The sequence below is a fragment of the Apostichopus japonicus genome, chromosome 10, assembly GCF_037975245.1.
Source record: "Apostichopus japonicus isolate 1M-3 chromosome 10, ASM3797524v1, whole genome shotgun sequence".
Classification (NCBI taxonomy): domain Eukaryota; kingdom Metazoa; phylum Echinodermata; class Holothuroidea; order Aspidochirotida; family Stichopodidae; genus Apostichopus; species Apostichopus japonicus.
In genome coordinates this window covers 4638407-4655464 of record NC_092570.1, presented here as the reverse complement: position 1 = coordinate 4655464, position 17058 = coordinate 4638407, and the positions used below count along the sequence as shown (strand labels likewise).

At 39.6% G+C, this 17058-nt stretch overlaps 1 protein-coding gene across 2 annotated transcripts; it reads right to left on the bottom strand.

The window, feature by feature from the left end:
- Positions 1-425: 425 nt before the first annotated feature.
- Positions 426-16983, bottom strand: LOC139975432 (uncharacterized). 2 transcript variants are annotated; one of them, XM_071983420.1, is made up of 17 exons: positions 16842-16983; positions 15012-15277; positions 14539-14616; positions 13636-13898; positions 12017-13192; positions 11392-11485; positions 10807-10982; positions 9298-10197; positions 8523-8564; positions 7274-7408; positions 6418-6546; positions 5477-5706; positions 4912-5028; positions 3662-3801; positions 2969-3112; positions 2258-2532; positions 426-2135 (listed from the first exon to the last, which is right to left on the bottom strand). In XM_071983420.1, the coding sequence occupies exons 2-17, from the start codon at positions 15184-15186 to the stop codon at positions 2133-2135; spliced, it is 4077 nt and encodes a 1358-aa protein (XP_071839521.1). In that variant the 5' UTR covers positions 15187-15277; positions 16842-16983; the 3' UTR covers positions 426-2132. The 2 variants fall into 2 exon arrangements, with proteins under 2 accessions (XP_071839521.1, XP_071839522.1); XM_071983421.1 differs by lacking the exon at positions 16842-16983 and adding an exon at positions 16711-16833.
- Between the last annotated feature and the right edge of the window lie 75 nt (positions 16984-17058).

Here is a 17058-nt window from a genome sequence, read left to right as displayed (position 1 = left end):
TCAATTTTGGTTGAGTAAATGTACAAACAGCCTCTCTGTAGTCTTACCTTAATAGCTCCTTTTCTTACTTTTGTTTTTTGTTTTTTTTTGACTAAACTAAATGAAAATCTAAAATATATCATACAAATTTGGCATGTTCTGTTTAAATCGCTCTTTGCCATCAACAAGAGCTATTGTATCTCACAAAGTTATGAGTTTTAGTTCATTAATTCCACTCTTTTGCTATTAAAATAAAAAACTTGTCAACAGAGTAGGGCTAGCAAATGTACTCACTATGCTTACACAACAAACTTAATGAGATGCGCACATTGAAATGACAATTGTCTAAGAAAACAGAATATAATGTAAAGGGACGTAACGAAACCTGTCCGTTTAAAACTTCCCGTGAGTTTCAAACTCATCGAGAGGAGGAATGTGTGTTCTAATTTGCACAAATAACTGCTTAAATAAGATACAAAAACACTTGTTTTACAAACAAACAAAAAACTTAGGAAACAAACTACAAAGTATCAATTGCCTTTTGGTATAGTTTCTTTGAAAATACAAAAACAAAAATATGTTCTTGCGGTTTATTAATCGGTTTTATTAATTGGTTATTGTGGTTTATTAAGAAGGGGCTGAAGGTGGATGGAGAAGGGGACTACAAACTGGGTTCAAATGCTATTGGTTCAGTGATCCAACTGGCGGGGCCGGAGCTGTAAAGCAAGCAATGCATTTGGCTCATTGGGCTTAACTAGCACCTTATGATTTTCATTGTCACTTGTTTGTAGTTTATTGAGATTAGGGGAGAGGTGGAATGGGGGAGGAGTGGAATGGGGGAGGATTTGGAAGGCAGAAATGAGACCAACCTGCCCCATTTCCAATCAAATGATACTGCAAACTCAAGACATGACAATTCAAATGCAGTATGTTAAAAAAAAACAAGATTAAACATGAATATTACATATCACAACTGTGACCAGGAGAGCTATCACTAGCCTAGTTAATCTTCTTCCAGCCTTTTCGTTTATCTTCATTTTCATGACTTTGATAACATCTGAGCTGTTAATTATTAGTCTCTCAAACATTTTCAAGCAATTCTTTTCCATTGAGTTGATTTTCATCAATTTCTCATTGCTAGTTAACAATTTAAGTAAAAACTCACAACAGTTCAAGTTGACAGACAGCTTAATTCACTCTTCAACTTTCATTTCCAATAATGTCAACTTCTCTTTTAAAGCCTGTATTTACTACTTAAAAGCCAGGCAAAATAAGAAGACAAAGTTGTTTGCAACAACTCCAATCATAACTAAAGCAGTTTTTATCATTAGTTGCTTCAAACAAAACAATCTGGCTAACCTTCTTCATTAGGGAGATACTTTTCAGAATTCCCCCCCCCCCCCATCCCCAAGTGACTTTTCCTTCACACCAAACAGGGCTTTTACTATACAGTGCTCATCTCCTGTTGTACATCTCCTAATTTTGTGCAGGAACAAATGTTAAAACATAACACAACATGCATAACACTTCTTTGCTGCATGAATACTTAATGCTATGACACATATCAATACGATACGATATTATATAATCCCTTATTCGTGGGGATTGGGTTGATAGGTACCGCCCCAAATAACCGAATTATAGGGAAAGGACAACTGAAGTATAAACTCTTCAAACAGTAGAGCCATGTTCATGCTTTGATTTCATATATTTAATATCCATCTCAATTTTTAATCTGACGTAATACTCGGTTCTGTCTTGGCACAGCAACCACCCTGTGGGAGACGCAGATAGTCTGTACTATCTCTGACCTGCACCTCAGCAACAATTGAAATATTTTAGAAAGAAGCTACTTGCAGCGTTTTTGTGTTGATCAGGAGGCTAATATAATTTATTTCTCATGTTTCTTCTTACATTATACGTCCTGAGATATACTCGTATGTGACGGAATTATGATTCTATATCACCACAACACACTCGCACCTGTCAGACGGCTTTCTCACATTTTCTTTGAGATGGATGCATCTCATTCCATTTCTCATCATCCCCCCATTCCACCTCCCACCCATTCACGGCCAATACCTCCCGAATGGCTAATCCCTATATTACTCTCCCTCCCCTTATCCCTTTATGCATTAGTTACAAACTGTTCCTCATTCCATTTCTCTTCATCCCCCCCTCTCCCACTCGTTCACGGCCCATACCTCCCCCACGGCTAATCTCTCCCTTCCCTAATCCCTACTCCCTCTATGTATAAGACTTTACAAACTGTTCCTCAGTCCAGTTCTCTCAATCGTGCCTCTAGACTACTGTTCATTGGCACCTCCATCGAATCTTTCACCTGTACAGCTTCTACTCCCACCGTCGTCGGGGCTGGTGTAGTGGCCTCCTCCTGGTTCAGCGAGGCCAGCAGTCTGTTGATGTCCTCGCTGTTAGAGTAATGCGACTGGTCGTCCATGGGGCTTGGAGACTGTTCCACTTCTTTGCAGGGGGATGATGGTAACGGCTCTGAAGGTTTGATGGGTCTCGGAAGTTTGAAAGGCAGAACAGTATCTGAAGGAGGAGCAGACAAACCAGAAGCCTTTATAATTTGATGCGAGCATCGACATCTGATGAGGAGTAATCGACCATATCACTGCTGATTGCTTCATATAGCCGAGTTTACAATGGCCAATCACAACATGGGACTAAGTAAAAGCTGGGCTAACAATGTAACCAAAGACAGACTTTATTTGCTTCTGAGAAGTCAATCCACGTGCTGCTCTGTAAACATCTTTATTTCATTTCAAATTTACAATTTAATTGCTATTATGACTGGGACGTAGGGGGGGGTCTATCCTCTGTCATGCAAAAAAAAAAAAACTTTTGTACAAAATAATTTCATATCAAGACTCTTTTTAATGGGCAGGAAATATTTTGCACAAGTAATAGGCTGCAGCAGTCTTGCTGAAGTATTTCACCCTCTTTTTAACAGTCTCTGTGGTTTTACCTTTCCTCTGATAAAACAAGATGTAGATGTTTTCTGCATCTTCCAGCGAGGGCGCTCTCTCTTCGATGGTTTCGTCGTTGCAGTATTGCCAGGAGTCGGTGATGGGGTTTCTAACGAAGGAGGTGTAATGGCCAGCGTTGACGCCTGCAATAATGAAAAGAGTCGGTTACGGGATAGTGTTGTTGCTATGGTAGGCCATGTATATATCAATATGAGTGTTCATTCCTGATATTGTCTGCCCAAACCATCCTCAACGATATCGCAATATCTAAGCCGAGACTCACAAACACGAAACTTGACGTTTAAAAGATAAAAGCAAATTAATTTGATAATAAATCACAACATGAATCACACAGCCTGCTAGCAACAAAATTACTTCTGAAACGGGGAAATGAATGTTCATTGCGATAGGAGACAGAAATGGGGGTGGGTGATAATATTGTTTATGGGGGGGTGGGGGAAACAAATTGAAGATACATCGATGTGGAAAATCTTGCATTGCAACAACCCTATTATTGAAGAACCCTGGCCTGAATAAATTGTAGAGATAAACCTCTGTAACAAAAGTATGAACTTATGCACCATCCCAAGAACATACGCAGAACTTTCAAGACAGTAATTTCACAACCAAAAACAAGGAATCTAACTTCCTATCTGAAGAGTCTGTGTTGGATGTCGTTTCGATGAACATACCTCCAAAATGGCAGACCGCACTCTGAAGGTCATAGACCAATGAACAGTCAGGACTCATGAATTCTGAGAAACTGAGGTCTTCAATCGGAAAGTGAACTTTATTGTCAAGCTTTGTACTCGTGAACTGGTGAAATACAAATCTACAGTGAGGGAAAAAAACAAACGAAAAATCCCATTATAAACATATATACCTTAAAAGGTAACAAAACTTATGGAAACTTGGACAATCAAGTTGTTACTCAAATCTTAACCAGAAATACAAAATCTTACAAACTACAGTGTTTCTGTTGCTTTTTGTTGTATAAAAGTTCTCTTTATAAGTAATGCTATGAGCAGTCTCCCCCCTTCAATCCCCCCCCCCACTTTTTTAAATCTGTCACTAGCATGTACTGTAATTAGGAGGCTTGAGAAAGAAATTAGTATGGATTCTGTTGGAGGACACTTTATGGAATATTGATACCTCAAGATTGAATTATATATCATAGCTGACTGGCTTCTCATTCTTTACATCCAAATGTGACAACAATACTAATATCTTGTGCTGAGTTCCAGGTGAGTTGCTAGTATGTTCGTGATAGCATGGACGCAACATAGGACCAGTCCAACATTAGGACCACATTAGGACCAGTCCAACGCTGCCAATATATAAATGTCGTTTGGAGACGTATTTATTTAAAAGTTATTTTTACGTAATATTACTTTTTTTATAATCTCTTGTGTGTTATAACCTCTTATTGTACTTTTATAACCTCCTAATGTTTTTTATATAACCTCCTATTGTATTTTTAATAACCTCTTATTGTTTTACTTTTTTGTGTTGGTATTTTAAAAATTATTTTTATTAGGTTATTATTTGTTTTCACTGTATTTATTTCCTTTTTATTGTTTCTTGTGAAACACTTTGATACTTTATGTGATTTAACTCTACATAAATGACATATTTATTATTTATTTATTAACATAACTACCATCATCATTAGCTGACAAGACTCTCCGAAGCTTGTAACTGTACAAGTTCCTAACTCATAGAGTCATCTATACAGTGGCTAGATGCTTGATCGATTGATACAAACAGTGGCTGAACCGATGGTAAGCATCATTCCATTAACGGCTGAAACAACTAAGGCGATCGCTCTCCTAACCTCCTTCTCCTACGAGCTAGTTTGGAGTTTAAACCATGGAGGAGAATTTTGCAATTGGTCGAAAGGGTGGAATAAGAAGAAAATCCTGGCAGAAGGTTTGTAATTTACCTCTTGAGGTAGACGATCAGCGTGTTGGGAAACTTCTGAATAGCGATGGTCTTCATGGCTTTCCGGTGTTTCTTGCATTCTGGGCAAAACCAGGGGTTGTTATCGTCCAGTTCCTCACTGAAGAAAGTGTGAAGAAATAATCAACTGGTTGTTTCAATGGCCAACAAGGAGTGTAATATGAATGGGCTGCTCTAATATAATAAGTTTATCAAATTGGACAACATTTCACTCTCGATAAAACATTTACCAAATACCGACATCTGTTGTAATTATTTACCTGATTATATATTATTGATAATTATTTAATTATTGATAATTATTGATAATAATTATTTATTATTGATTATTGAATAATTATTGATAATAATTGATAATTATTTATTATTGATAATTATTTACCTGGTAGGTTACATGGTCAAAACAGAAGTGAAATCTGTACAAAATACTTAACAAACCACCAACATACGCCTTTCCCTACCTAGTCGTGTGAAACAACCCCACCCCACCCCCCACCTGACCCTCCCACACCTACTCCAAGTCTCACCACTACTATGCTGCAGCCTACCTTGCTGTGAAAGCTCTAAAGCAGTCCTGTAATGTGATGGGGTCGTTACTCTCCAGATGGTCCATGGTCTCATGGTCCAGGGAACGGTTGGCCTCCTCCACTGCTTGTAGGGTCAGGTCGTAGAAACAGACCGTCAGGTGGTCGTCCGGAGACAGGGTGATGTCCACCTCTCGGGCCAGATGACAACCCGTACACTGAAGGTCGTACGGACATCTGGAGCAGCGCCTTCCCTTTAAGGTTACAACAAGAAAAATTGATAAATTGATTGTCTTAGATGAGGAGAAAATGGCTTTCTACTTTTTCTCTTCTTCTTCTTTTCTTTTAAGAACACGGTAAATTTAGAAAACAGAAGAATCAGTACACATAGGAGGGTACAATTGAGATTAGGCAGGGCATTGGATATGACATAGTGAGGAAACTTATTTCGTACAATCTTGCAAAAATCATATTTCTGCATTTTGTGAACAACTATGTATAAACATAGCAGTCAGGCCCAGGTTGCTTTCTAAGGAAAGTCACCCATGAAAGAACCTGTGCACAAAAAACCAAACGACAGATCCGCTCTCAATCTCTGGCCCCCTTGCATCGAGACTGTGATTGTGTGATCATGGTCCAGTGTGTATCATGATTCCCCTACAAGGGGAACATAATGCTGCACATGATCTTAACCAAAAGACCGAGAAGTGAACACTGTATCATGCATGAGTTGTGATTTGCTCACATACTTATGAAAGAGGACTTAAACGAAGATGCCATGCCTCCAAACCCAAATATTGCAAACATGTTGGAAGACAAGGCAATACTTTGGCTCATTCGTTTATATGATCTTACACGCAGAAGACCTTATTTTACATGTCAAGCTAAATTTTCTTGCTTTCAATATGAAAGTCAAAGCACTGACGACTTTTTTTTTCTAGATATTAGAGATGAGCGGTACCGACCTGGCTATCAGTGAGCGCTACAGCAAAGTCTGCTGAGACGGGAGCTATGTTCTCGAGCTGGGAGAAGAGATCGTCACCGCTGACTTTGTTCATTATGTAGAGGACATTGGGATGACCAAACAGCATCATCTAAGGGATGAAGAGAGGAGACGATAGGTACATATGATACAACTCTTGGTAGTGAGTATGCACTCTGCTTCCATAGTAACTGGGTGGAAATAGAGGGATGAATCTGAAACTGGTTATCTCCCAAGGGGGGGGGGGGAAGGGTGAAAAGAGGAGACGATAGGTACATATGATACAACTCTTGGTAGTGAGTATGCACTCTGCTTTCATAGTAACTGGGTGGAAATAGAGGGATGAATCTGAAACTGGTTATCTCCCAAGGGGGGGGGGGGGGTGGGGGTAGGAGGAATGAAATGAGGAGACGATAGGTACATATGATACAACTCTTGGTAGTGAGTATGCACTCTGCTTCCATAGTAACTGAGTGGAAATAGAGGGATGAATCTGAAACTGGTTATTTCCCAAGGGGGGAGGGAGGGGGCAGGAGGGGTGAAAAGCTCACACGATGGGCTGAATGTGCTCAAAGCATATTGAAACTTAAGGTAGATCTTAGTATATTAAAAAGGAGTGTATTTTCATCTGGTGCAAGACTCAAAACTTTGATCCAAGTATTTTGCCATATAGGGCTGATATTTTTTAAGGGTTGTGTGGTGGTCTCAAAGATGAGGGCACAACCCACACACTGTCTTCAATATCAGCTCTCGGATATCCAAATGTAGATATTCATTGAAAGCCTAAATCTATTAAAACTTTGGTTTGTAGATGTTTCAGGACAAAGTGAAATTGTTACCTTTCTCTCTCCGTTTTCGACCCACTCGTTTCTGAATTGCACAGGAAGCAGCAGAACTCGAAGGTAAGGGAGCGAGCTGATTGATGGCATCATGGGTACGAAATCAGTTCCAGGGTTCATGTCAGCACGGCACACCTGTAAGGAGATATAGCAAAAGAGTCTCACTGAGTAAATAAAGAAACTGAATAATTGATTGAATATATGAATGAGTGAATAAATGAGAGAATGGATGAATGGATGAATAATTGGATGAGTGAATAGATGAATGAGTGAATGGATGGATGGATGAGTAATAGGATGAATGAGTAATTGGGTGAATGGATGGATGAATGGATGATTGATAGAATGGAAGAGCAAATGGATGGATGAGTGAAAGAGTAATTGGATGAGTGAATGGATGGATGATTGAGAGAATGGATGAATGGATGGATGTGTGAATGGATGGATTAGTGAATGGATGGCTGAATGAGTGAAGGGATGAATGAGTGAATTAATGGATGAATGTATGAATGGATGGATGAATGTGTGAATGGATGGATGAATGAATGGTTGAATGAGCATATGGATGGATGGAGGAATGGGTGAGCAATAAATGGATGAATGTGTGATTGGATGGTTGAATGAATGGATGAGTGAACAGATGGTTGAATGAGTGTATGGATGGTTGAATGAGTGTATGGATGAATGAATGGATGATTGACTGAGTGAATGTATGGATGAGTGAATGGATGACTGGGTGAATAGATGAATGAGTGAATGGATGATTGAATGAGTGAATGAATTAGTGAATGATAAAAACAAGATAACACGATGAATGAACATACCCCTAAAAGGGAATTCTATTACATGTGGATGATTTTCTTAAGGGAGTTCCAAACCTAGCCATCCATCGGTATAGTTAATAGAATACCAAGGACGGGTTAGTAAAATCGCTTTCCAGGGTGAAAAGTTGTCGATGAGGTATTCAAAAATGTAGATATGGGACAATGCTATTGTTGCTTAAAGTATATATAGCACAGTATACATTTGATCATGAACATATGAATAGATTACACCAAGGTGTCAGCACTTCCACATCAGAAAATGGCAGCTCCAGACAACCATTAAATAACCCACAAATGAAACAAGACCTCTCCTTTCTGTTTGGGACACTTCTTCATTCTAATCATATCTTTGCTAATATATATATATATATATTAAAGTTGATGTTTACATTGATGCCTTGCTTAAATTTTTTTAAAACACTCACCGGGCAGGATATGAAGTCTTCACTGTAAAGTTTCTTTATTCTCTGCAAAATGAAAATAATCTACAAGTTAGACATCTGGCATGCTAGGCCTAACTTAATGGTTGCCTTGTAGTGGTTGCACTTCCATTTCCATAGCTGTAAAAAGCTTATCGTAAAAAGGTCCGATTTTTAGCCTTAGTCTTCGGTACAAACTTTCTCTTATTCTGAGGAAGCCAAGGAATTGAAATAATCTTAAACCGAATCAATAATTATTAATCCACAACCTAAACATAAACAAAAACCCAATCTACCTTTGGGATCTTCCCTATGACACAGCCATCCGTTAACTTCCATAAAAACAAGTTATTTTGATTATGGTATACGAGAAAAGGTAACGCAATGAATTTCATTTGTCACTTAATGTTGCAGAGATGATGTAATAATATTTGTGATTCCGCGGTTTAATTTAAATGGAATGTGTTTTCAGGGAGTTATCTCCGACTGGCCGAGGTGCAGACTTTTCTCTTCTACGAGATGGTTGTGGGCATAAGTTAAAAGTGTATGCCGGTTCTGAAATGAAAACAGTTTGGCAACATTTGATGCAGATAACTACTAATTCATCTTCAGCTCATGTGTACATGCAAGGGAGGAGAAACAAATTTGAGGCAGACCAATCTGGCTGGATAATCAGACACAAGGCTTTTCATGTGAGACGTCTAACCACAAAACTGTAACTAGTTCACTACGACACTAATGTACAAACGTTAATTTATAATTTACTATTTTCATGACTCACGCTGACGCACTGGTGACAGAGCTTTCCCTGGCAGATGGCATGGATCAGTAATTGGTCACTGGGCATTTCTTCCAAGCATATCACGCAGACGTGCCAGTTAGCGTTAAGTTCGTCCTTGACGTCGCTGATCTGTCCCTGATCACCCACCTCCGTCTTGATGTCATCGTCATCAGGCCCCGGTGGGGGGCAGCTACTCGCCCCTGCCAGGGCAGGATCCGGCCCAGGTGGGCAGCTACTCGCCCCTGCCAGGGCAGGATCCGAGCTAGTACCTGTATCCTTGGAGGAAGATGGTGCAAGGGAGGAAGGAACTTCATTTTTATCTCCATCTCCATTCCCTGCCTCTGCTTCTTCTCCCTGCTCCTGCAATCCTCCTTTGCTTAGATTTGATGCATCTTCTACTACCATGCTGCTGCTGGTTGCAGTATTTGCCCTTGCCTGGCCTGAGTCTATCTGTTCCAAGGAATCCACTTCGAATGTTGTCATATTACTGAAAACATCATCATCGCCCTCCTCTGTCTGTTGCTGACCGATGTTCACCGTACTGTCCGGCTCCACCACGGCAGCGCTCGCTTCACCTTTACTCCCGCTCGCAATCTTCTGCTTCTCCTCCTCCGACGAAGAGGTTGTGACCTCTGACCCCAGCAAGTCCCATTCGTTACCAAATCCAAAACCAGGACTGACATACTGAGACGAGCCGAGAGCAGCAAAGTCGGACGTAGAGGATATCGTGCAGGAATCCGTTCCTCCGTAACCTGCGGCCTGACTGATGTCGACGGATAAAGTGGTCCCATTGGAAAGGTCGGAGGTCAACGGCACGGTGATGCAAGGCTTATAGTCGATCTCAAAGGCATAGATGAGACGAAACCCACTGTCAACAGACTGGAGTTGCAACCTGTCTTCCTATTGACAGATAAGAAGCAGAGAAAAGAAAAATTTACCATTTTTTCCCCTCATTTAGGGAAAACATTCAGGGACAGAAAATCTTCCTTCTGTTAACTTGATAATTCTTTTTCAAAATAATGTGATGATTGATTTACCCCTGTGTTGTGTAAAATTTCCTCGCACGCAGGAGTATCTTGAAGCAAACAGCTTTTGTCAGTCTTATGTTACATTTTGATAAACACATTCTAAACATGAGCAACAGAATTATCCAACGGAATTTTTTAAAGCTGTTAGCATGACAATTGCAGTTTCTATTCTACCAGTATTGAGAGCTCTCTGAACAGCTAACATCACAATGTCTTTTGTTCTTTTTCCTTTGTCCTATAGAACAATGCCACTCTTTGTAACTGCTGATTTGAAACCAACCTATGATGCTGAAGACAGGAGCGACAAACTTTGGGAACTGATATTCTAAGTCTCAACAACTAAAGCAACATCATCACTAAACTATGGTTCGTGTCTGTCATTCTACAAACTTCTGCTGTTGGTTGCACGATGACACGATACAACTAAATTTGCATAACAAAAATCTAATTTGCATAACAACAACTAAAGAAGATGACTCACCAGCACTCTCGAGATGTGACAGTCTAACCCTTCTGCCAGGACAATCTCTCTTCCAGAGATTTCACCGTACAGAGTATAGAGAAGGGTTCTCCTCAGCTCAGTGACCGTGTCGGTCTTATTGAGGACCACAGCGTACCTGATGGGTGTTTGACCATGACTCCTTACAAAAGTGACCACTAACAAAAGAAAATACATTGTTTGAAAGGTTGAATATCATTACTACAATTTTAAACCTAGTGCTTTCCACGACTGCTGTTCAATCATGTTTATGATTCTGAACAAACCACACCCACACACATACAAGTTATAAACTTTCATATCAACACTAACCCCCCCCCCCCCTCCAAAGGAAAAAAATTAAGTCATCATTCTGCTTAAACTATAGTAGAGATTAAATTTGGTACACAATCCATTCATCAGTTTGCCCCCCAAGAATAATAATCCACAGTTTTACGGTTAAAAAGAATCTTATTCATCGGTTGATGACTATAAGTTATAAAAAAAAAAAAAAAGCTGAGATTTGCTTTAAAAAGGGGAACATATAAAAACAAGAAACATATTGAAACATTTTGTCATGGAACCTACCAAATTGTTTCTCCATGGCTCTCGGTAAAGGCACGGAGAGATACATAAACGGCTCGTAAATGATGGATACATGCCCACAAACATTACAAATAACCTGCACAGGAACGGAAAGAAATGAAAAAAATATCAACATTCTTGATTTCTTACTACCGCACGACACGTGACAATTAAAAATGGGGCATAGTCTGTGAGTCAAGCCATTTCCGTTCGTTAACGTAGTCTGTGAGATACAAACAAAATACAAACAAAATGCCACAATATTTTCAACGTTCACAAAGATGATCAGATTTTTAATCAAAATTATGTTAACTATAGATGTGCATGTGGCTGACACATCTGCATTTTTTTGTAAAAATATTATGATGAAATAATTATTCTGGGGGAATTAATTGGACAATTAGTAAAAAACTACCAGTTTAAAGAAGCTCGCCATTGTTCGTCCCACCATGCTACACACTAGAAATGTTCATTACATTGCTTACAAAGCTCTATCTCGGTTGACTTTGAAAATTTTGAAGGAACTGAAAAGAAATTTGATCCCTTTCTAACTAACATGCAAGCCTTAAGGGCTTTGTAAAAATCCCGGCTTCCTCTATTTCTGTGAACATAGCAGCGCAATACTGACCGTGCTCTTGAGTTGGCCGTGAAAGTTATCCACTATGACAGATTCGTTATTCCGCAGGTAATCATCCCACTGTTTCTCTCCCTCCTGGTTCTTCTCGATGCTGGTCGAGGGCTTCTCCAACTGCAGCGACGACAGATGTTCTTTATTATTCGGTATGAACTCCAGATTCTTTTGGGGGCCTTCCACCATGCTGACAGTCGTGGTCATCGTCTCCACCTCCTCCTTGAGGGCGCCGACCCGTTTGATGATCTTGGCACTAGTGGTGCTGGAGGGTAGGTCTTCCAGCTTGGCGATTAGGTCTTCGTTTTTGATTGGGAATGGTTTTGAAAGATTTGTAGCCGACGAGTCGCAGCCCTGAGAATTGCTATCCAGCTCGTGTTTCAACCTACGGCTCAGCGTTTCCAGCCCTAGTTGATCCACCTCCCTGTCGTACCCTGCACTGTCGTCCCCCGAACCCCTGACCACGTAGTCGTGAAAGTTCGCCGACACTAGGTTGGACGGTTTGTCGAGTGATATTGCGTCCGCGTCCACGGAGTCCAACTTCATCCTCTTGATGCTCTCCTTCTCGTCGGTGCTCGAGGAGCACTCCAGCGTGTTCAGCGCAGCGTCTCTCGACTTGCTGTTCAGACAACCGTGGGACCTGGACTTCCTGGCGGCTATCACGTTGGTCTTTTTATTCTTCACCGGAGACTTTTGGAAACTGTTTTCAGTTCTCCCTTTGAGAGAAAGCCTCTCTGCTTTGGAGGATTTCTTCTTGGGGAATTTGTCACTGCCGGTGGCTAGCGGTAAAGTGACCTCATTCTCCTGCAGCATGTTCGTGTTCAAAGTTTTCACGTCTTTCATATAGAATTCTTCTATACTCGGCAGACGGACGGAGTCCTTGGATTTATCCGTCGCATTGGCCTGCCCGTTATCCACACCGGACCCCGAGGCCTCGTTATCGCTGGACGGTGCAGCGGAGGTATGATTGTTGATGGGTTCCTCCTTCACCGAATCCAGTTCCAGACCTTCCAACTCGCTCAGTTTAGAGGAGGACGCCTCTGAAGCATAGTGGGAATCATCGGATTCTTCGGATACGTCCGTGGCGGGGGAAGCGACCTTCCCTTGTCTTGCGTTCCAATTTAACTCCTGGTGGAGTGAGTCCAGAAGAAGAGCTAGAAATTCTTGGCCGTCGTGCTGCAATGAGAAACAGATATTACGTTTTACCTCATGTTTTGTTACTGCCTCGGGGACGAATTTATGGCAGCGCAATATGCTATGCAGAATGGACACATTGCTATGTACAAGTCAAGACTGCTACACAGAAATTTGAACACTTCATTATTCCCTGTCAATGCCCTCGAGATGGTAGATGCGATACTGAATGAAAACATGACAAAATTTTATTGCCAGTTTGAAACAAAGGAGGGAAAATAGTTACTCAGTAGACAAAAGTGCCAAGTTTCTAACAAGGAGTTCAACAACGTCCTGTCTTCGTGATTGCTCTTTGCTGGAGTATGGTCTTAATATTGAACTTGTTCATGTAATATAAAGACTTCGAGAAATGTTTAGATGAAGTGTTTTGTTGTGAAAGTTTTGCAATAAATTGGACGGAGTTTAATTGTAAGAATGTTACTAACCTGACGAAAGTCTTTAAATTGACCGTGCACTACGCCTAATTTCTCTTTGAATTCTGACGGATGTAGGACAGCGTATTGGCCTTCCCAAACTTTGGTCAGCAGTTCGACAAACCGTCCTGTGAGTGTTTCTGGAGGGAAACTGCAGTTTCCTAGGAGACTATGACATAGATATGAATTATGCATGAGGCACTGTAGCCCTGAGTTCATAAAGCAAGTGTTTCCCATGTTCTGAAGTCCACTCTGTCCAGGTTGCACCGATGGGTCTGCGGAAAGAAGTGTAAATAATTCATGTCTATCGATTTAAAACACTCAGGAAACTTTTTGCACTCTCTCCCCTTATATATTAATTTTTCTTAGTTTAAGGCTGCGAGAACAGGATCTGACCAATAGGCGATGCGAAGCAAACCTTGTTTGTGTATCTGGAGAGAGTTTGTTTTATTTGAGTTTTGTTTGATTTGTTTTATCATTAACAAACAAACTTACAATGTGAAAGGAAGTCTTCTATAAAGCCTGAATTGGCTTAACAGAGTAGAAGATACCCTGGTAAAAGATGAAAAATATAATACAAGTTGAATGAGCAGAATGATACAGATACTTTAAGGAGTAATAACTAGACAGGATAACAATGTCCTAGTTCATAAAGAATTTAGCTATTAATGTAATTACTTAATATATATAAATGTAGCATAAAGACTGTACAAGTATGTTGTGATGTTGGAATGGGACATACTGTATCTTTACAATTCCTACTAAAAAGATCAATAAAATGGTGACATTCTTTTTCAATTTGTTAGTTTTTGTTCACCGGCTTGACAAACCTTCTCAGGGAAATTTTACCCAGTTTCTGTGGTGGTAGAATGTTTGTAAAATGAAGTGAAAGATCTCAAAATGATGAAACTTTACCTTTGATATCGGTGGCAATTCCAGGGGTTGATTCATCATAGCCCATGAAGGAGTGCGGTACCGGGCTATTAGCCGGAGCTAGATATCAGAGAGATAACAAAAAATCATAAGGTATAAAACACAAACAAATGATTATAACACAAAAGTCAAACATTTGACTGACATGATAACACAAACATATGACAGATCACTGCACAACCAAACATTATTTGATTTACTGAACATGCATAACCTACATTCCTTGAAGTATATTTAGACAATCATTTGAAAACGTTCTGTGTCATGAGACTAAAGCTCTCCAAATTCATGATACAGTGAAAAATGGAAATTATATCAAATAGGCCACTTTATAATCCATAATCTAAAATTAGTTTCACCTTTGACATATTTTGCCAAGGTTTTATATACAAAGGCTTGTTATTGTTATTTATTTTGTAATATTAGCAATTAGATTCAACTTGTCATTCTCTCACCATTATCAACACTATTACCAGCCTCTAAGCCCGGAAGATGAGGCCCATAAATGGGGCCCACGTGGCCGTGCTCACTCTCTGTTGGCATGAAATCCATGACTTCTGTATCCATATTGTGACTGCTGGTGCTAGCCGACTGCAACAAGCTTACCAAGGCTTCATTATCTTCTTCCATGACCTCAAGGATATACACAAATCACATCTATGGGATAACGTACGGCACTGTTCTCTAACAAAGCAATACCACAATCAAAATTCAAAGAAATCTGAAAAGACAAATCATAGAATAATTCTCACAAGTGGACTACACTGCCTCCTCTATGATACCCTTTGAAAATATTCTGAATAATTTGGTGGGGGGGGGGGTGCATGGCAGGGTGAAGCAGAGCTGGAGGTGGGATGAGACTTCTGAAGTGATGATTTTGGATGAACACCAGCTTATATCAAGCCTTCTTTCTTTCATGAGTTTTTGAATTGTTAGAATTGTTGTAATATTCAATATTAAGATAGGAACGTTCATTATTGACCAAATTAAACCTGATACAATATTCTCATGAATAGCTAATAACGGTTGTCGTAACTTATCATTCACAAAATGTCTTAAATTGTATATCAGCCATGCCAATAACATATATACATATTTTGTTCAAATGTCTGCACAAGTGAATATGTGCTGTTTACTAATTTATTACTGGAATATGTAAGACAGTCTACTACATACAAGAAGTAAGTATAATGTTCTTGGATTCTTGCTAAGATGATTGCAGACACTATTCTGATGTTTGTTAGCAGTGTCTACAGTTTACCCAGGCAAGGCTTGTACAATCAGTAACACTGACTAGGCTTTGAGAGACAAGTTGTTTTTCTGAACGTAAAACAAACCCAGTAAATTTAATATCGAAAAAAAGTAACAATGAAAGAATGTATGACAGAGCGATTACGGGAAAGGACCTTGAATGTTTTGATCTATGTGTCGATCTATTTTTATGCTCATGAGTTTCAAATCTCTTGACTTGTTTGTTCCGTATGAGGAGGACTTTGTTAGTTTGTTTTGAAAGTTACATGTGTGTTGGCCTACTGCAATTTACTACACCTCCATTTAGGAGACCATCTTATCATGCAGTGATGATAGGAAGAGAGGTTAAATTTCTCCATTTCTGTACTTCTATAGAGTTCTAAAGTTCTCACTAGTAGTAGTAGGAAAGAGGAACCAACCCAAGGATTAAGTTAGTGTCTAACTTACAGTTAAGCCTTACTTACGAATTCCTAGTACTTTAGTAGAATGCCTAGCCTAGGCCTTAGTAAAGAAAAAAGTGGTATGGCAGGCCAAGTACTCATACTACTAGTAAAAGCATTGGCATCATACTCATAGTTGCTAGTGTTAGTAGTACTGTGGAGTGTGGGCCTAGAGTAGTACAGTTCACACTAGGAAGTTTGAATAATATGTCAGAAATTTTGACTGTGTCTGGGCATCGTATTGTGAGAAATAACATAGGTCTAACATAATACGTATAGGCTAAGTACTAAACAGCTTATGCCTATGCCAAGTAGTACTAGTACACGGCGCAGTATACATTACTAATACTAATAATTAGTAATACTCATAGTAGTAGTAGTACTGACTCAGACTTCAGACTAGTATTAACATTCAGGCCTAAGTTATATCCTAACGCGGAAACAAATACAACTATTACAGTACATCACGTGGGCGGATATCAAACAAAGAGAACTGTTCGCAGCCACCAAGAATTGAGAGTAATTGTTTTACGAAACACTTGATTAATAAAATATGAACTCCGTAAGCGCCAGTGTTGCTGAGATTTTACTTACGTTCGGTTTGTGCATAAGGGTCGGAGTTCACCTATCAACTGTGTTTTCCGCCATGTTATTTTAAACAGCGCCACAAATGATTTTCTAAAGTTCACTGTCACAGTTTCATATAACATGTGTAATACAATAATGGTAGTTTAAAGACAGTGTGAACAAGAGATATCATGTCTAATTAGTCGAAATTACAATATAAAAACTTTATATAGAATACGAGACT